Consider the following 23,717-nt stretch of genomic DNA (forward strand, 5'->3'; position numbering starts at 1 on the left):
TACTTTGAGAATTGCTGTAACCAAGAACAACACCATTATTGGTTCTTCTCCACCAGGCAATTACACGAGGAGCGCTAACTGTACAGAATGAGGAGGAGAGGTTAAGAAATGGTAAGCGCATAGAAGAATGAGTTTTTCCAGCAGGCCTCGGTTCAGGTGCTCGTGGAAGATCAGAACTGTCCTCTCCAGTGATTCTGAGCCTCACTGACCGCCCGCAGGCTCCTGGAGGGATGAAGACTCAGAGGGGACAGGGCTCTTCTGATGGCCATTACCAACAGGAAAATGCTTCCTGCCACACTGCCAGAATTCAGGAGTGGTCAGAGAAACATGCTGGTAAATTTCTGTTAATGCTTTGGCCTGACATGAACCCAATCGAACATTAGTGGTTTGAGTTGGAAAAGTGGGTTTGCGCTACATCAGCACCAGTTTCTAGCTTAGTGAATATGAAGGAAGGCTTTTATGAACGCTTCCAAATTTGAAGGAGATGTATTAGGTTAGGCAATGGCTATTATTATTCGAACAGGCCGTCATGCCTGTACAAATTATAGTTGTTTGTGAACATAACCACTTTAATAACCAGAGCGTTTATGCCGGGATGTGTAGGTCGCTGATAGGCGACACATAACTATTTCAATGTGTTTTTATGGAGGAATCACATCTAGCCCTACCCTAGAGTTGATTCACCCTCCGCCTATGAGAACAGACCCTCTGCTTTTAAACACACGAAAAAGTATTATTCTAGATTCATGCATTTTTATCAACATTTGAATGTAGGTAAGTTTCATAAAAAAACATTTTGAATAAAAAAGCAGAGAAAATCACATTTTATTCAAAGACTATAAATGCTTTTATAGTTTGATTCTGCTTCTTCTTCATCTGTGTTTTGATCAGGAGATTCTGAACTCTTTCAGAAGATGCGTAATAGCGCCCCCTTTTTGTTTGTTTGTTTTATTTAACAAAATTTAAAACATAATACAAAAAAAGTCCAAAAACAGACTAGTTCAGACACATTTCAAAATTGTTGAGGATAAAATACACAAAAAAGCGTATTTCCATTGTGGTCCTCGATATCTTAAAAAAATGGACAAACAAATCATTTATGGAGTGAAACTTGCATCACGTTCAGAAACTCAATAAACAACTTCAAATTCAAACATTCAAACACAACCATTTTTTTTACTTCCTTTTTAAAAATACTCTCATCTTGTATGTCTCGGATACATCTAGGTAATTTATTCCAAGCAACAGAACTAGTAAATAGAAAATATTTTTTTCCCATTTCACTCTTAAACCTAAAAGGATATATATCATTTTTACTCGCCCCTTGTATATGGAATTAATATCCTGCCATGATACAAAACTGAAAATAAAGTTCTGAAAGGTTGAAACTAAGTGTTCGAAAACTCAAAATCTCACCAAAAAAAGTTTTGCAAGATCGAAAAATAAGATTTGCAAGCTTGCAAAATGTAAAAAAATAAAAATATCTCTGCAAACATTGTTGTTTTTGAGATTTCCTTCTTCAGAACTGCAACATTTTACGATGTTGCGCAAAGAATTTTTCAGAGTTTCAAATTTGTCAGTGTTCTCCCACTGTATTACTGTAACACTTAGTTTCAGCCTTTCAGAGCTTTATTGTCAGTTTTGAATCATGGCAGGATATTAATCTCATACTTGTAGAATGACAGTGAACCTCTCTTACAAATACATAATATTTTAAAAGATACTTTGGAACCATTTTCTTTAATATCTTAAACACCATTACTAGTTTTAAAAAAATTACTCTTTTTTTTCTACTTTTAAAAAACTAAGTTTCCTATAATGTTCCCCTAACAAATGCATTCGTGGGTGTACTTTCAATATAACCCTACACAACTTATTTTGAGCAGTCTGCAATTTATTTTTTAATTTCTTTGAAATACTGCTATACCAAAAAATGCAGCATAATCAAAGTGTGTCTGCACTAATGCACAAGCCAACATTTTTAAAGTTTCCGTATCTAAAAAACCTGCCTGTCTTGCTAAGAATTTTATTCGATTACAAATTTTTAAGTGAGCTAAAACAGCCACGCAGCCCTACTGTATGACAGTGAAAACAGGGGAAGCTGGGAAATTCCGTCAATGATGTAATGAGTTAAATATATGGCTGATCAAAGCTTGAGTGAATACAGCTGTACATGTTTTTATAATTAGCAAACCAAAAGCCTACAGCACACAAACGGCTCAAATCCAAACCACTGCAGGATAGTGCGGCTCTTTAAAGCCCTGGGTATACTTCGTTTTTTTACACGTACGCCAGTGTCGAACCGTCGAACACACAGCCTTGCGAAACATACTCCATTCGACTCATACGCGTACACAGATGTTTTGTTTATCCAGTTTTTATTTGACTTCCTTGGCATGGTTTCCACCTTGTGGATAGATTAATTAGTGCAAAAACAATTAAATGTGCATGTGTAAGTACAAGTATGCAGTTACAAAAATCAGAACACAATCAGAGATATATTTAAAAAATATCCTTAGTCCTCCAAGGTTTATAATGGTTTGAATAGGGGGGGCTGCATTTTAAAGCTTCCAAAAATGCATCCGTCCATAATAAAAGTAATCTGTACAACTCCAGGGGGCTAATAAAGGCCTTCTGAAGCAAAGTGATGCATTTTTGTTAGAAAAATATCCATATTTAAAACTATAAATTCAAATAACTAGCTTCCGGCGGATGACGTATGCATCAGCTGAATGAGTAACCCGTGACGCGACAGGACGCAGTGCAGGAGTATCGTAAGACGCCTCTCACGGTGCAAACATATAGAGCTGTGCAACAAACTCAAGCTCCTCTTCTCTTATATCAAAATCCTCCAACATTTATCTGTAAAATTTCTCTTTTTGGATTCCTAATTCGTGACCGGTGTTTTGTTTTGCTCTCTCCTCTGTGCTTCTGTGTTCATCATTTCGGCATGCGTCGGGTCAGAGGTCACTCTTCCACTGCAAACCGATGCGTACGGCCGTCTGCTGGAAGCTAGTTATTATAGTAAATAAAGTTTTAAATAGGGATATTTTTCTTATAAAAACGCATTGCTTCACTTCAGAAGACCTTTATTAACCCCCTGGAGTCGTATGGATTACTTTTTTATGGATGGATGCATTATTTTTTACTTCAAAATGCGGCTCCCCATTCACTGCGATTATAAACCATCAGGTGAACTATCCATTTAATGTAATCAACAGTCTTCACATGCAGAAAAACATCAACCTGAACATATGACCATTTATAAAATCTGTCATCATTGATGGAGTGAAACAGACATGCAGAATGTGAAGAAGAAGAAGTCAGCTTCATATGATAGAGTCCATTTTAATGTGACACTGGGTGAAGATGAGTGACGCTTATTCTCTTTACATGCAGCTGCTTTTGAAGCTAACAAAGAAAGACATCGAGAGACAAAACATGAATTAAGATCCTATAAGAATCATAAAGAATCTGCACGTTTGAATACAGAAATGAAAATATGTCTGAAATGCCATAAACCTCCCAAAGGTTTTGCATTTCCACGGTGCTGCTGTCACAACATGTTTGAACAGAGAAAGAAACAGAACGGAGTCATCTGTGTGTGTCTGGTCTTAAGCGCAGAGCTCCAGCGTCCCATCATGCAGCTCTTCAGTGTGCTTCCTGTTCGTCTTGCACACGTCATCGGTCTGTACGTCAGTGAAGGCGCCGTGCCGACTGAAGTCCTCCTCTGTGGAGTTGAAGCCGGAGTCTCCGCTGCCGTGTCGGCTGGGAGCGCTCGTGTCCTGGTCCTCAGAGTTTAAGCTCTGGGCGTCCGTCACCGTGTCCATCTCGGCGCTGATCAGGTCCAGGTGTTCACAGACAGAACCGGGAGATTCCGGAGGGAGCAGCTGCGGCTTCTCCGAGTCAGGTGACCACAGCTGGAGACACAGAGAGAGACGTCAGTCTTATTTGTTTTATTCAAGAGCAAGGCTCCGTTCACAGCTGGGTTTAATGGGACATCATTCACTCATTACTGCCTTTGCTCAGGAAGAGCCTCAGCCTTCTAAACATGACCTGAACATCGAAGCACCTTCTCAGGTACTCCTACATAATATTCCCGTCTGTTTAGAGTATATTGTGATCAACAGTATCAAATGCAGCACTAAGATCTGGTAATACCAACACTGAAGTGTTGACAGCTGAAAATAATTTGATATCTTGATCAGTTCTGTCTCAGTGCTGTGATGTGTTTGGAAACCGGACTGGAAGTTGTCCAAATAATCTTTTGAAAATAACCTTGTCTATTACCTTGCCTATGAAAGGGAGGTTTGTGATAGTCTATAATTGTTCAAAACGGACTTATCCAGACTGCTCTTCTTTAGAAGAGGCCTGAAAAATCCAGTTTTTAAGGAACTTGGGAAAATGCCAGACAGAACTGAGGCATTTACTGTCTCTAGCCGGTCAGATTCCAGACAACCTACACCTCAAATAAGGTCTGTCTAGCAGCGCCAAGTCCCATAACGTAAGTGTTTAGACACTCATTGTAGATGTCATAATGGATTTCTAGCTTTGTTTTCAGCTTTGCTGCATTTTCTTCTCATGCATTGCACTGCTGTCGTGTTTCTCCACAGGGTCTCACACTTGCTATAAGTTATCCTGATCTTAACAGGTGCAATTTCATCAATCATTGTACTGATTTTAGAGAAGTTGTCATAGAGAACAGCGGTGTCATGGAAATAGCACTCACGAAGAAAATGTTATTCTCGTTTATGTACCGCTTTTTTACTGGAAAATCTGGTGATAGGAAATGCTGACATGTCAAAGAAAATGCAGAAGTGATCGGTCAGCATCACATCCTTTATAACAGTGTGGCACAATATTAATGAAAGCTTGTTAGCTTTAGTTATTTAATAGTGTTAACCATTTTAATCACAAATCACTGGACAAGAATTGCACAAATAGTGTAGATAAAGAAACTTAGCATGGAATAGCATTGAAAAATGTCTCCCAGTTCGTTTGTGAGTCCAAATATACACTATAGGGTTCAAATCTGAGCCTGATGGACCTGTTCTCAAGAGCAGAAGCAAAACAACATCTGATCGTTCCTCTTTAGATGAAAACTTTAAGTCTTTCTGTAATATTCTCCTGAACTCCACAACCCCAGCAGATGAACGGCTCTTCACACAACCACACTCTTCCTCCACCCTTCTCTGTGCTCGAGATGATTTTATCATTATACTTCTCCGCTCTGTTTCACTGTGTTTCGTCACTCCACACACACAACTTACCATTTTCTGCCAAAAATGTCATTCTGTCTTTGATGTTTTTCTGAGATGGCTATTTTAGTAGTACATTTGCTTAAATCTGGCTAATTTGTGGTTAAGACAATTAAAAGCTTAGTGTTGTTTGACCATTTTCTTTGCCCAGGAGTGTAGATTTGATTTTGTGCTGTCCAGATAATCAAACCCCGCCGGAGAAGCTCCGCTTGCACAGATGAAGGAATGTCAAGGTTACAGGATGAGAGATAGTGGGAACTCCCCTTCCTTCTCCACACTCCTCTGTCTTTGATAAATACTACAGTAAATCAGAGTGCAAAGTTATTATTCTCACTATATGTACACTATATTGCCAAAGTACTGGGACACTCCTCCAAATCATTGAATTCAGGTGTTCAATCACTTCATGGCCACAGGTGTATAAATCAAGCACTAGGCATGCAGACTGCTTCTACAAACATCTGTGAAAGAACGGGTCGCTCTCAGGAGCTCAGTGAACTCAAGCGTGGGACCGTGATAGATTGCCACCTGTCCAATAAGTCCATTCCTGAAACTTCCTCACTGCTAAATATTCCACAGTCAACTGTTAGTGGTATCATAACAAAGTGGAAGCAATTGGGAACAACAGCAACTCAGTCATGAAGTGGTCGGCCACGTAAAATCACAGAGCGGGGTCAGCGCATGCTGAGGCTCACAGAAGTCACCAACTTTCTGCAGAGTCAATAGCTACAGACCCCCAAACTTCATGCGGCCTTCAGATTAGCTCAAGAACAGTGTGTAGAGAGCTTCATGGAATGGGTTTCCATGGCTGAGCAGCTGCATCCAAGCCTCACATCACCAAGTGCAATGCAAAGCGTGGGATGCAGTGGAGTAAAGCAGCCGTCACTGGACTCTAGAGCAGTGGAGACGTGTTCTCTGGAGTGACCAATCACGCTTCTCTGTCTGGCGATCCGATGGACGAGTCTGGGTTTGGCGGTTTCCAGGAGAACGGTACTTGCCTGACTGCATTGTGCCGAGTGTAAAGTTTGGTGGAGGGGGATTATGGTGTGGGGTTGTTTTTCAGGGGTTGGGCTTGAACCCTTAGTTCCAGTGAAAGGAACTCTTAATGCTTCAGCATACCAAGACATTTTGGACAATTTCATGCTCCCAACTTTGTGGGAACAGTTTGGGGATGTTCCTGCTCCAACATGACTGTGCTCCAGTGCACAAAGCAAGGTCCATAAAGACATGGATGAGCGAGTTTGGTGTGGAGGAACTTGACTGGCCTGCACAGAGTCCTGACCTCAACCCGACAGAACACCTTTGGGATGAATTAGAGCGGAGACTGTGAGCCAGGCCTTCTCGCCAACATCACTGCCTGACCTCACAAATGCGCTTCTAGAAGAATGGTCAAAAATTCCCATAAACACACTCCTAAACCTTGTGGAAAGCCTTCCCAGAAGAGTTGAGGCTGTTATAGCTGCAAAGGGTGGGCCAACTCCATATTAAACCCTACGGATTAGGAATGGGATGTCATTAAACTTCATGTGCACATAAAGGCAGTCGTCCCAAAACTTTTGGCAATATAATGCATTTTGATTCATTATAAGGTAACAGTAATTCTATTAAATGAGAATCATATGGGATGATATTTCTTTGTTTGTGAATGTATATAAACCTTCAAGAAATAATTGAACAACCTGAAATGAATGTTTCTTGGATGTTTGAATGTCCTTCACCAGCTTCATGTACTGGGAATATCCGCACATTCTTCCTCACAAAACAGTTCAGTCCAATTAAAAGATTTACTGGGGTATATTATTGACATATATAACTTATATATATTTGTTTTGTGATTTTTAAAAAAATGCATTTTAATGCATTCAAAAGTTTGATGTCAGTAAGATATTTTATGTTTTTGAGTCTCTTTTGTTCATTAATTTGATCAAAAATACAGTAAAAACAGTAATATTGTGAAATATTATTATAACGTAAATCAGCTGCCTTCTATGTGAATGTATAGTAAAGTGTAATTTATTCCTGTGATCAAAGCTGAATTTTCAGCATCATTACTCCAGTCTTCAGTGTCACATGATCCTTCAGAAATCATTCTAATATGATGATTTGATGCTCAAGAAACATTTATAATTATTATCAATGCTGAAAACGGTTTCATATTTTTATGGTGACCAATATACATTTTATTTTTCAGGATTCTTTCATGAATAGAAAGAGCAGCATTTATTTGAAACAGAAATATTTTGTAACATTATAAGAGCCTTTACTGTCACTTTTGATCGACTGAATGTGTCCTTCAGATATCTCTGGTTTCTGCAGGTGAAACTGGAAGTGGTTACGTGAACACCTGCTAGACCGGAAACCCCACATACGCAACTGCAGCGTGAGCGGTGACAGACTGCTCTCGTCAACCAGAATCCATCCTGCTTTGAAGAGCTTGAGCATTTAAAGCAGCAGAAGACAAAACTGCAGTGCTTATGATAAACAATGGGATCGTCCGTCAGTGTGGATGCTAATATAGTTATCGTTATCATTCTTGGTTTAACCAGGTGTGAGAGCTGAGCAAGTTTCTAATGGTTTCTCTCAGGGGTCTGAAAACATTACTACTAATTCAGAAGTTCAGATGTTTTGTCCTCCCGTTTTCATTTAGAAGGTTGTAACATGAAAAAGCGCCTTCCAGGCTGTAATGTTACACAACTCATTCACCGGTGAAGAAAGCACAGCAGAGGCCTTCGTATTCTCAGGACTTTCTATAACTACACTGTCAGAAGCCAGAGATGGCTTTCCTCAGGACATTTGAGTATGAAACACCATAATCTGTTCTAACGTTGACTGGATCATATATATATATATATATATATATCCCATGTAGATTTTGTCATATTAATAAGTTAGAACAGGTATCTGTTGTAAAAATGCACTTAATTTATGTTTTTAACAGAAAGGCTTCTCTGTAAACACTGTCTTTTGTCTTAATTTCTGGAGAAACCTGATAAATGTATTCTGACAAACAGTTCATCTCTGCAGAACTACGAACTGACACATCTTTAATCAAAGGTCACTGAAACCTTATGATATCATACTGTTTTAAAGCATGTAAGAAAGTATAAATGTTTTGTACCTCCTGAATGTGAGCCGGGAGTTGAACGTTTGGGTAGAAGATGCTCTTTAAGGACTTCAACACCTTGTAAAAGCAAAACCACACCAGCAGCACCAGCAGGAAGCACAGCACCAGCGACAACAGGAAGTACAGAAATATCTGCCAGTACGGAGTCTGTCCTGAAATCACACACAGCATTCAATCTGTATGTCACACATTCATTTATCTGGCTGGACCAGCCATGACATCCGAAGCATAGATTCTGCCTTATGTGACATGATCCATAAATTATGGGTTATAAATGTCTGTTGTGGTTACTCTGCCTGTTGTGTTACTAGAGCAACATATTTACTTTTTATTTCTTTGGCTTTATGTATCAGAAACACCCAACACTTAAGTGTGGGTTGTTCATTAACCTATTATTGAAGCATAAGGATAATACACACAGTGAAACATCAATCATAAATGGCACATAAATCTTATTAACAACCATATGACTCTTCTTACTGATCTCACTGGAAAGTAGACTGAACTCTCTCTCTCTGTGTGTGTGTGTGTGTGTGTGTGTGTGTGTGTGCTGACCTTCAGTGCGTGTGCAGTGTGTATCACTGAAGACGCTTGTCTTGTTGTAGAAGTCACAGCAGCTCTGAACTCTCACACAGTACCATGTTGATCCATCCAGCTCAGACAGCGTCACCACATTATTCTTCGTCTTTAAGACTTCAGCCTTCTGCAGTCACAAGAAGAGAGGGAATGTTTTAGTTGTAGCACAAGCGCTACACTTCACTCAGCAGTACATTTAATACAGTCATGTTGCATTTGAAGAGTACTAGTCACAAAAATAAGCTCAATAAAAAAAATAAATGTAAACCTTTCTGCAACAAGTACCAACATTTGATGTCATCTCTACTCTAAGTAACACACCGAGTTCCTGCCGACAGACAGCAGAAATATGAAGACTCACGAATGCAGATGAGGAAACTCATGACCAGGTTCAAGATCATCGTTACTGCTCATACTATTCAATTACTACTCAATCATGACAGAGCAGCCTTCAAGTACTCTGTTGAAAAAGAAGTTAACCCTCTGGAGTCTGAGGCTGATTTGGGGCCTGGAGAAGTTTTGACATGCCCTGACATTTGTGCTTTTTTCAGTTGTTCATAAACATATAAATGACAAAAGTGTCATTACACTGTATTCAGCACAAACTAGGCTACAATAATATGTGAGGAACATGTATGTACATGTTTGTGTTTTTGAAGGAATAATGTTTATGCGTGGTTACTGAAAAAACAAAAAACTTAAGTCACTGAAATAAGGCCAAAATAAGTATATTAAATCTGTGTTCACAAGACTTCTGGGTATTGGAGGTTGTAGACTAGAGTTTTTGCTTCAAAATTATGTAAAAATTATGCTGCCTACTCCTTCATATAAAACAATATATTGATTTAGTTTTTGTAAGACACTTTTTGCCAAGAAACACAGTATGTGTGGAGGCGTGAATCACCACTGAATAATGGGCCATTCTCACCTGAGAAGACAAAAGAATTGGATAGTAATGAGCTGAAATGACTTGCATATTAATGAGGCATTTCAGTCAGGTAGACTGTGAAAAAAACCTTCTGTGATGTCTCAAGCTCATCATGATATATGAAACATACAGAAAAATATTATTACAATATAAAGTAATGGTTTTATATTATACTTTAAAATATAATGTATTTCTGTGATGCAAAGAGTCTGAATATAGGCTTTTAGTTTAAAAGCATGCACATTTGGAGAAATATAGGATTCTCATATGCTTATGTCAATTTTCTATACAGAGAAGTTATATTTATTTAATATTCATTGTCATTACTATGAGCGCTGGTGTTTACAATTCATCCTTGAAGTTGGAGGGCGCTCTCTGTGCATTTTTAGTCCACAAATTCATCTAAAAGAAGAAGAGGCTATTCCATGAATGGAGTTTCCAATTCATACTGCAGCCGGAGGGCGCTAAAGAAACAAAAACTCATCTAAAATTCATCTATAGAAGAAAAGAAAACAGGAACTAACTGCATGTCTTCTAGAGCTCGCTAACCATGACTTTTACATCCAGATAAACACTTTTCAAGACAATAAATACACGATTGAGACGATGAATGCATGTATTGCCTCTGAATTTGCGTCTGAATAGCGCTGGCTCCGTGGGCGTGGCCGCATTAGCGGATAATGAGCTGAATCACGGACTTCTGACATGGCTCTCTTTTCATACAGATTACATAAACACAGAAGGTTTGTTTTCGATTTGACTTACATGATTTAAAACCTGACATCTTAACGTTTTTTTTAGACATAAGTTTAATTTTTCTGTGATTAGTATTCACTAATCATTACAGTTCATTTTCTGAGAACAATCAGATTGGACTTCGTTCAGAGGGAGAGGAGAAATCACGCATCATGTTAGTTTTCTTTAGTTTACAAAAAGCAAAACATTGTGTTTACAAATAAAAGAGTGTATACAAATAAAAGAAGATGTTCTATAGTTTCAATTGATATATTACTTATATCTCTATGACAAAAAATGACGGAGTATTTTAAGTCTGTTTTGCTGCAATGTGAAAAAAAACCTGCAAAACGCGCCGGTGCGTTTTCAGACCTCAGAGTGTTAAACCTGTTGTAGCTCACAAACAACCTCAGATTTGTGTGAAAATTCCCTTTTGTGTCCAGCTGTGAGCCTAGAATTACTAGAGAGTTAATAGAAGCATATTTACTGACATCCAGTAAATATGCTTCTATTAAACAAACATGCAAATTAGAATTTCTTTAAAGGTGAAGTATATAGTTTATGGGACACTAGTGGCACCAAGTGGAATTACACAAATAAAGCATATTTTGTGAACATCCCTTTTCGTGTCATGCCTCCTCTAGTCTCAGTCTAAGACGTCACGCCCATTGGACCATTGGAAAATTATTGTTTACATCTGTGACAATGAGCACTTACCAGGATGAACTAAACGCTGGATTTTCAAAAGTACACGTAAGTTTGCAGCTCCATTGTTGCAGTAAGTGTGCACAACATTCTTGAATGAATAATTTATTAGATGCATGCTGGTCTGTTATTGTAGAGACATCAACTTTATATTTTCATGCCCCTAAACATGACGCAGAACAAAAGTAGCCTGCTCCAGAAGCCATGCCCCGAATGCTCCATCTGCTACAATAGACACGCCCCAAATTCATAACCTGCAATAGCAACCATGCCCAAATCTCTGCCTGCTCCAGTAGCCATACACAAAATTCTCTGTCTGCTACAGCAGCCACACCCCAAACCCCAAACTCTAACCTACACCTAGCATTTCCTCTGATTCTTGGACTGGTCTTCCTGAGACAAACTGGAGTACAGCTGAACGTCACTGTGATGAGCTATGAGCTGAAGGTCAGAGACCAAGTTAGAGTCTATCCTTTTCTCCAGCAATCACAGTGGAAGTAGCCATGTATTCAGAAGAGGGGGACCAGTCACCTCTTTGTTCATGGCTGTGCCAATGGAGAAGGGTAGACAGAGAGTTGGAGAACTGGTGTCAACAACTAGCATAAAAACCTCAAGACATCCTCAAGAAATCCAACCCCTCTTAAATAAATGGACAACTGTTGGTTTTGGAACTCTAGGGAGAACCAATCAAGCCACCCATCAGATCGTAACAACGGATGACATATCCGTGCAGTCGAAAGTCTACATAATTTCTCCCTAAAAGAAAGAGGTAATGGAAAGGGAGATTGATAGGATGATGCAAGAAGGTATTACCCCTTGGGGATTTCAGGTTTTATTATTTCCAAAGACAGATGGCAGTCTAAGGTTCTGCGTGGAAATACTGGAGTCATTAAAAGGTGCCTGTTATTTGAGTTAAAAAATAACTTAAAATCTAGATACTGGCAGGTTTAAAAATGTAAGAAAACAGGAGGGAAAAAAGCCTTTATAACGCTCTTTTGATTGTTTAATTTCTTGACCATGCCCTTCGGGGCTGAAAAATGCTGAGGCTGTTCCAGAGGTTGATGGAGACAGTGTTGGGTAAGCAAAGAGGAAATGTGTGCTTCGTCTACATAGATGACATGATTGTCTACTCCTCAGGCCAATAACAACACTTGAAAGATCTCGAAGCTGTCTTTCAGAAACTGAAGGAGGCTAATATTATAAATCTCAACAAATGCCACTTCATGAAAGCAGAGCTGAAGACATGTTGTGTCCAAGGTGGGACTAAAAGTCGACTCAGACAAGATCACTGCCATCAGCAACTACCCAACCTGCAAAACCTGTTGGAACTTCAGAGATTCCTGGGGTTGGTTGGGTGGTACCACAAATTTATCCCCCACTTCACTGAACTGGCCGCCCCATTGAACCACCTTAAGAGGAAAGGGGTGGAGTGGACATGGAACCCAGTTAAGCTTTAAGTCTCAAGCATGCTCTACAACAAGCCCCTACATTAGATCAATCTGTCACAAACCTTCCAGGTCCAGATAGATGCTAGCTCTATTGGTCTGGAAGCAGTTCTAACTCAGAACATCTGTAGAGAAGAAAAGGTGATCACATATGCCTTGAGGGGACTGAGGGGAGCAGAGGTGAATTATTCAACCTCACAAAAAGAGTGCCTTGCAGTGGTATGGACTGTCAAAATGTGGCACCCTAACCTGGAAGGAGTACCCTTTGTGGTGTGTACGGACCATGCTGCTTTGACCTGGGCCTTTAATTCCCCCAGGACTACCTCTCGGCTGGCGAGATGGACCTTAAGGCTCCAGTGGTTTCAATTCCAGATACGGTACCAGAATAGTAGGATGAATGTAGTGCCTGATGTATGATGTCAAAAGCTCAACATTACCTTAGTGCTCAACAATACTCCTTAGTGATGAATGTTGACGAAAAATCATCCCATTGAAATTTGGATATTCCATCAACTTTGGCAGAAATATTAAAAGCCCAGAGTAAGAATGTTGAGGTGAGAGAGTTAAAGGGGAGGCTCGAAATCATGGATGATGTCAACCGCATTAGATGGGAAGTCCAGCAAAAGGTGTTGTACAGAGTGTCACCCTGTGCTGCATGCACAAAGTACTAGCTTGTCATGCCCAAGAGTCTAACCACAACCATTATCAGTTACTTCCACAAAAGTCCACAGGGACTTCTGAAAATCCTAGAGGTCGTCTGGTGGCCTGAGGTGCGCAAAGACATATGGAAGTATGTGAAGGAATGCACGGTCTGCCAGAAATACAAACCCAGTAACCCAGTTCCTCCAGTCCACGAAAGTAGAGGAGCCTGGGTACATGTTAGGGGTAGACCTTATGGGGCCCCTTCCCAAAGGTAAAAAGGGAAATGTGCATCTTCTGGTAGTAGCCAATTATTTCACCAAATGGGTAGAGCTCTTTCCCATCAGAGACAGCATGACTCGCCACATCTGTAAGATTTTGCAAGAGGAGGTGTTTACAAGGTGGGGAGTTCCAAAATTCCTACTCAGAACAGAGTAAAAGGGAGTGATACAACCAAACTCTCCCTGTGATAATGACTCAACCCTTTCATAAGGAGTTGCAGTTGTTATATAGTAGCCCCAAACAGCCACGCTCCAAACCAATGCTATAGGTTAACAGATCTGAGCAGACCACTCTTAATATTTAGATGTGTGAGTCTGGAATGTTTAGAGTCTGGGAGGTTTAATGTTTACACTTTTGGGGAAGATAAACCCATGAATGTCATACTAATATTAGTCTTTGAACAATAAACTGGGTTAAGAGAATGTATTTTACCATAAAAAAAATCTTACATAGTTTAGTAGATAAATGAAACATTTCTTAGAAGTTATCTATTTATTATTCATTTTACATTTTTCAAAATCCCAAAATAAACATGTTGGATTTACGTAAGACCAGACTGTGCTGGCTCTCTAGCCCGTGAAAAGGCAAACCGGTTCTTAGAAGGCTCACCAATTGAACCAACTCCGAACCAGCAATAGCACTAGCTCTGAACTAACACCCGGTTCATGCTGCTGGAAAATGGGTATTAGAGGCTTGAAAAAGGACATCCCAAATGTCACCACATATTCAGACTTTTGAACCTGTGTTTGTGGAAATAGTTCTAAAGTACTTTAAGAGGGAAGAATCTAGTTAGAGATTAGAAGCCAAAATCTTTCTAAAGGATGTGGTCATCATAATTTTAAAAGCACTTCTGGATTCCTTCAGTCTCAGAAATGATGCTGACGTTACAGATTCTACTAGTCCACACTACATGCCGCATTCAGACACTATCTAGGCCAGGAGTTCTCAACTCTGGCCCTGGAGGGCCACTGTCCAGCAGAGTTTAGCTCCAACCCGAATCAAACACACCTGACCCAGCTAATCAAGGTCTTCAGACTACTACAATGTCACAGGCAGATGGATTTGATTAGGGTTGGACCTAAACACTACAGGAAAGAGTTGAGAACTGCTGATGGAAATCTGAGCAGGTCATTCACACAGATACCTTATAGTCTTCACGCTTCTTCCAGTACTGGATGAGGTAATGCATGTCGGGAGCCAGCGTTTTCATGGACTCGTTGGTGCTGCTCAGAGGGTCAGCGATGACGATCTCTAGATCTCCTTTAACAGAGGTCAGCTTCACACTGGACGGAGGACCTAAATCAGCTACAGAGAAGAAGGAAAGAGCTGTGGTCACACCGCAGAATCAAGAGCCAATGCCAGGAAAAGACAGAGCAGTTTATCACCATCTTTATCAGGGCAGAAACTGATGTTGGTCCAGCTGGAGAACCACTGTGCTGTGTTGGCCCGCACACGCAGATAATATATGCCCCAGTAATTCAGTCCAGAATCAGTGAAATCACAGAGATGCTCTGAAACATCAGCGCACACCGTCCTCCATTTCTGCTTATGAGCCGCCTTACGGGATTGAAACGCCCTGTTGGAGGAAAAGATGCCATGAGTGCACTTGATTTGTCATCTGACCCTGGAGAGATGATTTCTGTATGTTGCCTAAGGGAAACTACTGAATGTCTTTCATTTGGATTTGATGAAAGCATTAAAGGATTAGTTCACTTTCAAATGAAAATTACCCCATGATTTACTCACCCTCAAGCCATCTTAGGTGTATATGACTTTATTCTTTCAGACGAACACAATCAGAGTTATATTAATAATCACCCTGATGCTCCTAAGCTTTATAATGGCAGTGCATGGAAACCACCTGTATGAAGCTCAAGAAAGTGCATCTATCCATCATAAACGTACTCCACACAGCTCCGGGGGTTAATACGGACCGCCTTCTGTATTCAACTTAGGAAGAAAGTGTAATGCCTCTCGCAGTTCAAAACAACTTCAGGTTCAGTTTAATATGGAAGGTGGTCTGGTAGAAGCTAGTTACAAACCCGATTCCAAAAAAGTTGGGACACTGTACAAATTGTGAATAAAAAAGGAATGCAATAATTTACAAATCTCATAAACTTATATTTTATTCACAATAGAATATAGATAACATATCAAATGTTGAAAGTGAGACATTTTGAAATGTCATGCCAAATATTGGCTCATTTTGGATTTCATGAGAGCTACACATTCCAAAAAAGTTGGGACAGGTAGCAATAAGAGGCCAGAAAAGTTAAATGTACATATAAGGAACAGCTGGAGGACCAATTTGCAACTTATTAGGTCAATTGGCAACATGATTGGGTATAAAAAGAGCCTCTCAGAGTGGCAGTGTCTCTCAGAAGTCAAGATGGGCAGAGGATCACCAATTCCCCCAATGCTGCGGCCAAAAATAGTGGAGCAATAACAGAAAGGAGTTTCTCAGAGAAAAATTGCAGAGTTTGAAGTTATCATCATCTACAGTGCATAATATCATCCAAAGATTCAGAGAATCTGGAACAATCTCTGTGTGTAAGGGTCAAGGCCGGAAAACCATACTGGATGCCCATGATCTTCGGGCCCTTAGACGGCACTGCATCACATACAGGAATGCTGCTGTAATGGAAATCACAACATGGGCTCAGGAATACTTCCAGAAAACATTGTCAGGGAACACAATCCACCGTGCCATTCGCCGTTGCCGGCTAAAACTCTATAGGTCAAAAAAGAAGCCATATCTAAACATGATCCAGAAGCGCAGGCGTTTTCTCTGGGCCAAGGCTCATTTAAAATGGACTGTGGCAAAGTGGAAAACTGTTGTGGTCAGACGAATCAAAATTTGAAGCTCTTTTTGGAAAACTGGGACGCCATGTCATCCGGACTAAAGAGGACAAGGACAACCCAAGTTGTTATCAGCGCTCAGTTCAGAAGCCTGCATCTCTGATGGTATGGGGTTGCATGAGTGCGTGTGGCATGGGCAGCTTACACATCTGGAAAGGCACCATCAATGCTGAAAGGTATATCCAAGTTCTAGAACAACATATGCTCCCATCCAGACGTCGTCTCTTTCAGGGAAGACCTTGCATTTTCCAACATGACAATGCCAGACCACATACTGCATCAGTTACAACATCATGGCTGCGTAGAAGAAGGATCCGGGTACTGAAATGGCCAGCCTGCAGTCCAGATCTTTCACCCATAGAAAACATTTGGCGCATCATAAAGAGGAAGATGCGACAAAGAAGACCTAAGACAGTTGAGCAACTAGAAGCCTGTATTAGACAAGAATGGGACAACATTCCTACTCCTAAACTTGAGCAACTTGTCTCCTCAGTCCCCAGACGTTTGCAGACTGTTATAAAAAGAAGAGGGGATGCCACACAGTGGTAAACATGGCCTTGTCCCAACTTTTTTGAGATGTGTTGATGCCATGAAATTTAAAATCAACTTATTTTTCCCTTTAAATGATACATTTTCTCAGTTTAAACATTTGATATGTCATCTATGTTCTATTCTGAATAAAATATTGAAATTTGAAACTTCCACATCATTGCATTCTGATTTTATTCACAATTTGTACAGTGTCCCAACTTTTTTGGAATCGGGTTTGTACTTTACTTTATAACATGTTAAATATGGATATTTTTCTTACACAAATGCTTTGCTTCACTTCATAAGGCCTTTATTAACCCCTGGAGCCATGTGGAGCACATATTTATGATGCATAGATGCACTTTCTTGAGCTTCATAGAGGTGGTTTCCATGTACTGCCATTATAAAGCTTAGGAGCATATTAATATAAATATGATTGTATTCGTCTAAAAGAAAAAAGTCTTATTCACATAGGATGGCTTGAGGGCGAGTAAATAATGGGGTAATTTTCATTTTAAAATGAACTAATCCTTTAACATGTCCATCCCAAGGTTTACTTGCTTCTGTGTCTGTCGAGCCCCTATTCTTTTATATAATTTACATACAATAAACAGTATAATGCATTTGAATTTGGTATCATTAATAGTATGTGGCTGGATGACATCTGTTCCCATGAATTTGACTGTATGTATCAGTCTGAAGAGGACCAGCTTCATGGTTTGTGTGCCTGCGGGCCACTATTCTTTACAAAGCTGCTGTGGAACAATATTTATTATAAAAAGGGCAATGCAAATGAATCCAACTGAACAGAACTTTGAAATGAAAATGAAAAACGAAGCCAATGAGCTTCAATGAAGTCTAAGCAGAATTCAGCACATTTCAATTGTAATGCAAAAATTACATACTACAAAAACAATGCTATATTACATGATCTTATGGGTAAAAGCAGATGCCAAAGATAGAGCGGTTCTTACGAGAGATACTGTGCAGTGAAGGTAAGCGTCCCGTTCACGGCCGTCTGCTGATCATCAGCCCAGTCCCAATGCAGAACATACTGTGTGTTGAGAGTCTGAAGAGAGAGATTCTGAGGACGGCTCAAATCTCCAAGAGCTGTGACTGACACACACACACACACACACACACACACACACACACGTTTAATTAGGGTAGCAAACAGGTTAAATATAAACCTGAGTTAGATGCGTTCCTGGGTCAACATATTTTGTTGATCCTGGAACAACATTCTAGTCTGAAAATTTAGTCTTAACCCTATTCCTACCCCTAAACCTAACCCTACCCATAAGTGATCCCAAAAATCAGAGGGAAATGATAGATGAATAACACTGATGTAGAAGCACCAATTCATGATTTTAAGCCTAAACTTGACATAATCTGTAAACTTATCCCTCAAATCTGATTGGTTGATTTGAATGTTGACCCAGGAACATGTTGGACTCAGCAATATCAGGTTATGCCTACGTGTGAACCTTTGAACGGGCTCAGGTTTATAAATCCAGCTATTATTTGTTCTTGTGGACTTATGTGAAGATACAGGGCTGGATTCAATAAAAAGACAACATGCAATTGTTATAATCCCTCCTAAAATTATTAATATTATAGCAGATTCTGCCAGGTGTGTGTAAACTTCTGAGCACAACTCTATGCATTTCTCTGTGGTGAAGTGTGCATCGTAGATTCTCATGGCCATTTATAGGTGTCTAGATGAAATTCCCATTTGAAATATTGCAAGCTTTGGCCAGACATAACAAGACTTCAGCTGAACAGTTACAGACGAGCAGGAGGTTAAGAAACAAAATTCACAAAGGAAAGAGAACAAGCTAAAAGGACAGAGGTAACTAGAATGTGCAGATATATTTTTCTATAAATCACCCACTTTCATTTGGCATCTCAGGCATAATCTGAAGTCTTTGTGACTTCATTCTTTACTATTTTAGTGAATTTAACCTGCAGTAACTTCAGTGTTTTGGGTCGATCCGTCGCAAGCGCTACAATGGTGTTTGCATGATCATTTCTTTGCATTAGCATTGCAAAACCAGCAGTGTTTACTTTCAGCTGGTTTAACCACAGCAGCCATCTTGTTTCATGGTTTGGTTAAACATAAACCTCAGTATCTTGGCTCAGGATGATCTCAAAGGTCCTTGAACAGAAACCCTTATCTAAATCTCCATTTCAAGCATGTCCTGAAATGTTTTTATTGTACATTCAAATTAGTTACACTTAATGTTGACACATTTTTCAGGTTAAATAAAAGAACATTACTTTGACCAATACAAGTATGTATTTTCACATGAACACAGTATTTAATGTTCTGTTTATTAAAACAAAGTATATTTCTCATCAAATTGGTGTGATTTTTAATCTTTTTTTACATGTATTTTACAATTACAATACAATATAATACAATTTAACTCTTTCCCTGACAGTGCTAAGTCCCCCTGTAGTCAATCATTTTATCATTATAATGCGTATTTTCCTGTGAAAAAAAAATATTCATGCCTTAAAATAGCTTGAATGTAACTCTACACTCTTGATTAATTTAGTATATGTGGATCTATGAATATGCTAATTAGCCCCGCCTCCACGCACTGACACCAGCTCAGAGATCCACTCGGTAAACGCTGCACAATGGTATCGCTCGCTACAACATCAGACACATGACGTAATTAATATGGCTAGCCTTTTGCTTGACGATCACAGCTAATAATGTGTTGCTAATGTTACACAAACCATGTTCCTGTTTTTCATGTCAGAGTCAGACAGCTGCCTTCTAACAATCAGCAGAAACGCTTTGAACAGTTCCTCATAACATCATAATACACATTATCACACACCCGCTAGGCCTACATTGCTAAATCTACCCGATTGTTCATATCAGTAGAAAATATAGCAGGATAACGTGGCTTCTGTTGAGACTGGCTTCAGAGCGGTCATAGTTAATGACATGTTAAAGCTCAGAATGAATGAATTTGCACATGGTTTGTCATGGTAAAATCACCACATTGACATAGAAACAACATTAAACACTTGATTTTCACCACAGGGGGTCTTTTAAGAAAGTTTCCAGCCAGCACCAGCATTTCTGATCATTTTCACAAAACTTTCATGGCCCCAGAATACTTTGTTGTATCAATATCTAAACATACAATATACTGTATTAAAAGGAAAATCAACACTTGAATGTGGGTAAGTTTGATAAAAAAGCAACATTCTGAACAAAAGGCTGAGAAAATGGAGTACAATGAGCATAAGCAATGCTTCTGTCGCTTGTTTCTGCTTCTTCTTCATCTGTGTTTTGATCAGGAGATTCTGTACTCTTTCAGAAGGTGTAATAGCGCCCCCTACCATACAACAGTGAAAACACAGATTGACGGAAAATTCCATCAATGGCGGGGAAAGAGTTAATGTGACAGCGGTGATATCAAGAGGGCGAGATTTTACTTTCTCATTCTTCCCATTAACACCATTATTTATCATTCAGGCAGAATGATAGGCAGATGCAGAACGCGCTTGAAAGCACGAGGCGGGGTTTATCATGAACAGCCAATCGCAGCGCAATGGAGGCACTGCCTCCTCTTGATATCCGTCCCACATGACTTCTGCTGTTAAAGTACATTATGATACATACTTAGCTTGTTAAATATATGCAACATTTCAGCCATAAATAAATGATAAATGTTAGATTATGTTCATTACCTGTTTATGCTGAAATATAATAAAATAACTGTTCGTATTTTTAAAAACATCTATCGCGTGTCGTTATGTGAGTTTGCTCACGTGATTTGACTTACAGGCTTCAGGATTGATGCATCGATGCTCCCTGGTTTCCAGTGTGTATTTTGGGACTTTTTAGGGAACTTCTCAGTGCCCTGGGCTGCGTTCCACTTCACTTTTAGACAGGCACTCGTGAACGTCCCTAAGCACTTCCCCTCAGTGTATTCCCCGCCGCGTGGATGAGGAAACACTCTCGTCCCCTCGATTTTGACAGAAGGAGCGAGTCTACTCCGCTGTACACTTCAAGCAGCTGTATATCCCACAATTCAACTTGATTGTGATGTCACAGCAGATCGCGCTTAACTGTAGTGTACAATATATTAATTATTTTGATCACATAATAATGTATATTAATTTTGTTGAGATTTAATTGCGCAACGTGCACTGACGCACATCCAGTCCACGAGACGGAGGGAAGTTAGCGAGTGAAGGGAGTGGAACACAGCCGACTCCCTGATCGGTGCCCTGACTACTGAACTAGAGATTGAGACGCACCCTTAGACTTGTTCCTTAGTTTATCCGGATTATTCAGGGTTCCAGTTTTAGAAGAGTTTATAATGGGAACGATTGGAGGATTGTGTGAATTGATGGAAAACATCTTATTGGGGAAATTAACCAGTTCTTTAGGTGTTTTGTTCATCATATTTATTTACATATAACGGCAACAGAAATGTTAAATTTCGTCCATTTCCTAACAAAAGCACATGAGGGTGAGTCATGTGACCCTGACTCTCGATCTGGTGGGTTTGAGAAATGGGTCGGGCTGCAGATCTTTCTTAAGGTGTTCGTCCTTAAGTTTGGTTTTAGTTATTTGATGCTATAAAAACAGGGGGTGAGACGTCATGATTGACAGCTGAGATTGAGTGAAGCGGTCACTGAGGCACCAAAAGACTTTTCTCTGGATCTGCTTGAGGTGATTGGAGCTTTAACTTAATTTCCTACATTTCCACAGCTGATTATTTCACACCGACATAATGAGTCGTTGTGAGTTTGGGCGAGACATTGATATCGCGGCTCCACTTCACACTGACTCCATACTGACACGCTGCTTCAGTTACTACAGTGGAAGAGAGTGAAGGTGTGTCGTCCATCTTCTTTGACAGTCTATGGATGGGAAGCACAGCGGCGCACTGAAGGACGGGTCCGTGTTGAAGAGCCGCTAACACAGTAATCTCTTCATATAATGCTCTCTCTCTTAAAATTTAAGCGAGTGTAAATGTCAGCATGATCATATACACTCTCAGAAGATAAAGTACATAATTGCACCTTTAGGGGTACAATGACTTGTCACTGGGGCTGTGCCCTCAAGGGTGAATGCTTGGGAACATATATGTACCTTGAGGTCCAATAATAGGCCCTATGGGGTATGTTGGTGTAGATTGTACCTTGGGGGACAGAAAGGGACTCCTACTGTACCCCTATTTCTGACAGTGTATGTCTAAAGAACTGAAGTCTGTCGGGTAAAACAAGAGCTTATTGGTGCAGTTCAGTCGGTCAGACATTTTATTCCAGTCGTTTCTCCTGATTGGAGGCTTCCGTAAATATCCAGTTTGTACGCAGAGTTGTGCTTCAACTAAGTTTAATGGTGCAACACAACGCAAAAAAATATTTAGTAGTGCTTAAGTTGTAACATTTGCCCATGTAGGTCAAAACTAGGCTGTGTTGTATCTTCTGCACAGCTGGTGAAACCGGATACTGCAGGTCACATGACCACAACATCAGGCTGTGGGTCCAGACTGTGTTCATACTACAGAATATACTTGTCTAACAGTCACAATCTCACTCCTGCTCAATGAGAGAACGATCTGTGCTCAAACATCTACTGTAGTTCATCATTATTATTATATTCATCAACAGTCTGACAGCTCCTCTCTTCTGTGACCGTTGAGTGAGTTCACACTACTAATACACCACTGAAAATGATTTAGAATAGTGCTCAAGAGAATTGGGACACACCTCCACTTATCTTTGAAACACACACAGAGAGAAAGAGAGAAAGAGAAAGAGAGATAGAGAGAGAAAGGCGTAAACACAGTGACAACATTACAACAACAACAACACATGAAACACACACGATCTTCCAGAGATGAACACAGATGATCAGTCACTCACCCACTGACAGCAGCAGACAGAAGCAGCGCAGCGCCTTCATGTTCACATCAATCCTCGCATCTCTTCACTGTGTGTCTCACACTCTCAGCTTCTCTCGGTTCCGCCACACTCACATGGAGACAATGCGGAACTGACGTCACATCGAGCAGCGTCACGAGGTGTTCTCAAACAACAAGCGCACTCGAACCAGGGTGTGTCAGTAAAGCTTCCCCATCAGCGCCATCTAGTGCTCGAGGGAAGTGTGTGAGGACAGATCCTCAGCAGCGGCTCTGCGCATGCGTGCTCTACTATGGCAAGCCGCTTCAGCATTAATGCACATGATTCTACTGCGAGAAAATAACGAGAAAATCATTAATTACACGTGTTTCACTGGAGAAATAAACATGCAATAGATACTCTGAATTATAATAAATATAACAAACCTACATAAATATTAACCTAGAGAATTTCTATAGATGTCAAATAAATATGTTTATATACGAACACAAGAAGAAAAGAATAACACACTGAGTTAGGCCTACATTAACTCTTTAACTCTCATTATTTAACGCTCTTCTGAGGTTTAGACTCGTGTTTCATCTCGTGTTTATTTAAAATTGGTTATAAATGAGGCTCTTGAGAGCTTTTCTGGACACACCGGCTCAAACTGCGGCAAGATTTGAGCTTCATTATAATTTACATCATCATACCTGCCATATGCCTTCAGAAAACATCTACAATTATTTATGACA

The 23,717-nt window shown here is 40.0% G+C and overlaps 1 protein-coding gene across 2 annotated transcripts; it reads right to left on the reverse strand.

The window, feature by feature from the left end:
- Positions 1-2,361: 2,361 nt before the first annotated feature.
- LOC125269569 (interferon alpha/beta receptor 1a-like) lies at positions 2,362-23,174 on the reverse strand. 2 transcript variants are annotated; one of them, XM_048192473.1, is made up of 7 exons: positions 22,987-23,174; positions 18,057-18,192; positions 15,078-15,268; positions 14,837-14,997; positions 8,938-9,085; positions 8,377-8,534; positions 2,362-3,920 (listed from the first exon to the last, which is right to left on the reverse strand). In XM_048192473.1, the coding sequence occupies exons 1-7, from the start codon at positions 23,024-23,026 to the stop codon at positions 3,615-3,617; spliced, it is 1,140 nt and encodes a 379-aa protein (XP_048048430.1). In that variant the 5' UTR covers positions 23,027-23,174; the 3' UTR covers positions 2,362-3,614. The 2 variants fall into 2 exon arrangements, with proteins under 2 accessions (XP_048048430.1, XP_048048429.1); XM_048192472.1 differs by having other exon boundaries at positions 18,057-18,198; positions 22,987-23,170.
- Between the last annotated feature and the right edge of the window lie 543 nt (positions 23,175-23,717).

The sequence above is a fragment of the Megalobrama amblycephala genome, linkage group LG6 (assembly GCF_018812025.1).
Source record: "Megalobrama amblycephala isolate DHTTF-2021 linkage group LG6, ASM1881202v1, whole genome shotgun sequence".
In the NCBI taxonomy this organism is placed as follows: domain Eukaryota; kingdom Metazoa; phylum Chordata; class Actinopteri; order Cypriniformes; family Xenocyprididae; genus Megalobrama; species Megalobrama amblycephala.